Below are 3,857 nucleotides of genomic sequence, written 5' to 3' on the forward strand. Positions count from 1 at the left end.
GTATATATTATGCTGTATGTTTGATTTGTTCCAGTCAGAGGGGCTGTAGGCCTGTAAGGAAAAAGAGAGACACTGTTCTAAATAAAATAAATGTTTTTAAAGTTATCATGTAATGTTTAGGTTCTAACTCAGTAAACACTCTGTATCAGTAATCAGGATTGGCTAGTACCCACACTGAAGTACTCTTTATTTGTAATCGCTTTGAGAAAAACTGGTATTGGGACCCCAGTGATACAAATCCATTTAGTGTCTCCCAAAATCTATTTACTTTGATTTGATCATTTTGTATATCAGCAGGGCTGAGCATATGAACCAAAAGTCATACATGTTTTTAACTCTCATGATGACTTAAGTTAAATGTTTAGTTTGAATTATGTGGTTGGATAATAAAAGTTAAACATTTCTTCAACAGAGAAAACCGATCCAGTCAAATTACATCACTTTAAGTTGTATTTTCTGACTTTATGGTGTGCAAAAATATATGTTACTACTTGTGAAGCTTTGTGGCTGCATGTTAACAACAAAGCTTTTATTCTCAGGATGTGTCTCTGTCTGAGCTGAAGATTACCAGTGGAGAGACATTAGTTGTTACAGAGGGACTTTTGCCTCCAAAGGTACCTTTTCAGGACATTCTACAATCATAATATTGTTTCTTAGCTCCCATCTTGTGACTTCAGCCCTTTTATTTGTTTCCTCTCTCAGGGCTTTCTGAAGCTCTCTGTCTGGTCGTTTGTGGATCCAAGACATCTGGAAACAGATTTTAATCTGACAGATGACCGTCCTGCAGGGGGCCCTACAGATGAAACACACACTCAGTCACCTCCTCTCTGCGGTGGAAACACCACGAAGCTGAGAAACCTGGGCCAGGTCGAGATATCAGATGAAGCCACTCTGGAGGAGCTCAAAACTCAGGTGCAGTTCTGGATTCTGTCTGAATCCACACAGTCAGTTTAACTGTTTTAGACAATAATAAATGAAAACCTGTCAGAAAACACTTTGATTTTTTTTGTAAAATATAAATGCAAAGAACATCCACTGATTAGTTATTGTTAGGCACAATATTAAATTAAAAGGAGAAAAAAATATGTATCYAAATGGGAAATTTTGTTTTTTTAAAGGGATCCCTGATTAGCTGTAACATTAGACTTTATTTTATAATCATTTATTTTAACTGTAAAATAAAGACTGTAAAAATACTGTAGGTTGTTTAGTTTTTATAATTTTTAAAAATATATTTTAACACGGATGGAGCCATTTTATTTACACACAAAGCATTCTGGYTAAATGATGACGTGGATAGGTCCTTGGTGCGAGGCTGCTAGTGAGCTATATCCATCCTGAAGGTTAATCTTGGACAATATCTGATGATCGACTCTTTTAAATGAAACCAGAGAGCGTTGACAGAGAGAAGGTAGAAATGACTCGGTCTGTAACTGAAAATATGGATGGAGGACAACAGAGCTGCTTCATGGAAGAAGAACCTCAGCTTAGCCTGTTAGTCTTTGTGCTAGCACCAACGCTATATTGCCTTATATGTATTAGCTCAGTGCGACAAACAAGCTAAACTGAGGTCCTCCATCCATATTTTCAGTTGCAGACTGAGTCATTTTTGTGTTCCCCTCTCTGTCATGTGGATGGAGGACCTCAGTGATGAGAGGAGAATGTGTAGCGCTGAGCTAATACATATYTATGGTGATAGCATCATTTATATTATATTTTATGTCATAATTTGCTCAGTGTGGGTTCACAGCATTCTGATTTTGAAAACAAKGTAGAACAAATATTCGTATTATTTGACTGTGGTTTGCTCTCTGTCAGATCTTGACGCTGCCGACACTTCAGGATCTGTTTGTACCAGCCTGTGGGTTTCTTCGTGTGTGGCAGATGGAGGGATGGAGGCTGGCTCGTATTCTCAGAGGACAGCGAACCGCACTCAGGTCTTAATGTTGTGTTTTGTTTTTTCTTGACAAATATTTGTCTTACGTTGATGGCAGCTGCTTTTATTCYCACAGAAACTTTTGTTTTCCTTTGGCTCAGGAAGTTGAAGCTGACCAGTGGTGCCGACATCTGTGTGCAGCAACTACTGAAGGAGGAAGATCTTGGGTAAGTTTTATAGCACAACAGTCGGGTTTTGTTTTGTTTTTGTTTTATGTATAAAATCACAGTTTTTGTTCTTCTTTTTTTCCCAAGTCCTAAGCAAGTAGTGCTGAATGTTAAGATGGGTGTTCCAGGGGAGAGGTGTTTCTACCCTGTAGAGGAGCTGGTTTGGGATGCGTCCCATGATTCCTCTCCTCGTTCACTGCGCACCTGTCTGGCTGCACACTATGGCCTCTCACCTGATTCTCTGCTGCTGGCCAAACACCATCCAGAAAGACACACATGGGAAGAAATCTCCAACTGGGTAACTTTAAGAATATGTTGAACACAAGAGGAGAGTTGCTGCATTCTAAGGTAATTATTGTTACCAGGTAATCAAATGTATTCTGTGTATTGTACTATCAGACCCAGCAGGTTTCCAAAAAGAGGAAGAAGAAAAAGGCAGAATCACTTTTAGGACCACCGTTCCACTTCAAAGATGGTGATGTGGTTGGCATCAAGGTATTTATAGTTCTTGTTATTTCCTCTTGTCTGGTTTCTATTGCAGTGTTCTAAATCAGTTCTTAATGTTTTGTTTTGTTGTGTAGAATCTCTTGATTGACAACAACAGAGACTTTATCACTGCGGAGGATGAGCAGGGCCAGCAGAGGCTCAGGGAGCAGGCGGAGCAACGCAGGAAAGGGTGAGACGCATCAGCTTACAGAATTTTATTTTTAATTTTTATTTGCTTTTCTGAAGCGCTGAAGCTTGTTTTGGAAAAAAAAATAAAGTTTTGTTTCTCAAAGCTTTTTGAACACAGTCCTCTTTCGCGCCATCTTGTGGCGAAACATATAAAGAGCGGCTTGATGTCACAGCATGAAATGATCCAKTTCATCATGACCCCTAATTTACATTACATGCGTTARGGCTCCGCTCCGCTGCGCAGGTCGCAGCTGTCTGTTTCAAGTCCAGTTGACACTACCTCCACTCTGCTCCGGTCCAACAGACGTACAGGAAGGAGATTGCGTGATAAATTCAGTGATAAGTGTGGAAGTCACAGCAAAAAATAATTAATCCTGTGAAAGACGAACTCCAAACACAGCTGAAAACAACGATATAAAGGCTTTTGGTATCTATGTTGAAACTGTCTCGCTGTCGGCTTTCTGAAACTTCTGATTTCAAAATAAAATCCACGTGTATCGTGTGTACACATAGCTTCATGCTACATGTTTCCATCTGCTTCCCAAACTGAACYATACATTCTGACAGCATTTGTGTAGAAATATATCTGTATATTTATTAATATAGCCGCAATTTTGACATTATTCCGACAATTTATCCAGCCTAAAAGTGTCTTATTTTGAAAATACGGATGTTGTGCTCGTTTATTTTCCTGTTGGTGCGACATAATCTTTAAAAAGTTACTCCGGCACAGCTCCGGCATCCGGCAGAAATAGGATCTGTTCTAATTTTGACGGATCGTCGTCCGCTCACCGCCGCCCTGCGCAGCCAGTGTAAACACTGGAGCGGAGCTGAGACGGAACGCAAGTAGTGTAAATTGGGATGGCTGAGTTGACAGGTGTTGTTTAACATCATTTCTGTCTGACATCAGATTGTCATTGGGCTGCTTTGATTAGGACTTTTTTTGTGGGTGGAAAAATAAAGTTACGGTTTGATGAATAAACATTAAAAGTGTGCCATGACATAATGCCCCTGTTGCTTGTGATTTTGTGAAATTTGTAAACACAACAATTCACAACCAGTTTTTATAATAAATAAAT

General features: G+C 39.5%; 1 protein-coding gene across 1 annotated transcript in view; it reads left to right on the forward strand.

Annotated features, from left to right (window-relative positions):
- The window catches only part of LOC106535136 (ubiquitin carboxyl-terminal hydrolase 40), a gene marked incomplete at its 5' end in the record, with an annotated part of 14,346 nt that overhangs the window by 6,680 nt on the left and 3,809 nt on the right, over positions 1 to 3,857 (forward strand). Inside the window, 7 exon segments of the mRNA XM_014032054.1 lie at positions 540 to 614; positions 703 to 912; positions 1,819 to 1,937; positions 2,038 to 2,103; positions 2,191 to 2,401; positions 2,503 to 2,598; positions 2,685 to 2,779. Of these exon segments, the coding sequence (XP_013887508.1) occupies positions 540 to 614; positions 703 to 912; positions 1,819 to 1,937; positions 2,038 to 2,103; positions 2,191 to 2,401; positions 2,503 to 2,598; positions 2,685 to 2,779 (872 nt within the window).

Source organism: Austrofundulus limnaeus, unplaced genomic scaffold, assembly GCF_001266775.1.
Source record: "Austrofundulus limnaeus strain Quisiro unplaced genomic scaffold, Austrofundulus_limnaeus-1.0 Scaffold1369, whole genome shotgun sequence".
NCBI classification, from domain to species: domain Eukaryota; kingdom Metazoa; phylum Chordata; class Actinopteri; order Cyprinodontiformes; family Rivulidae; genus Austrofundulus; species Austrofundulus limnaeus.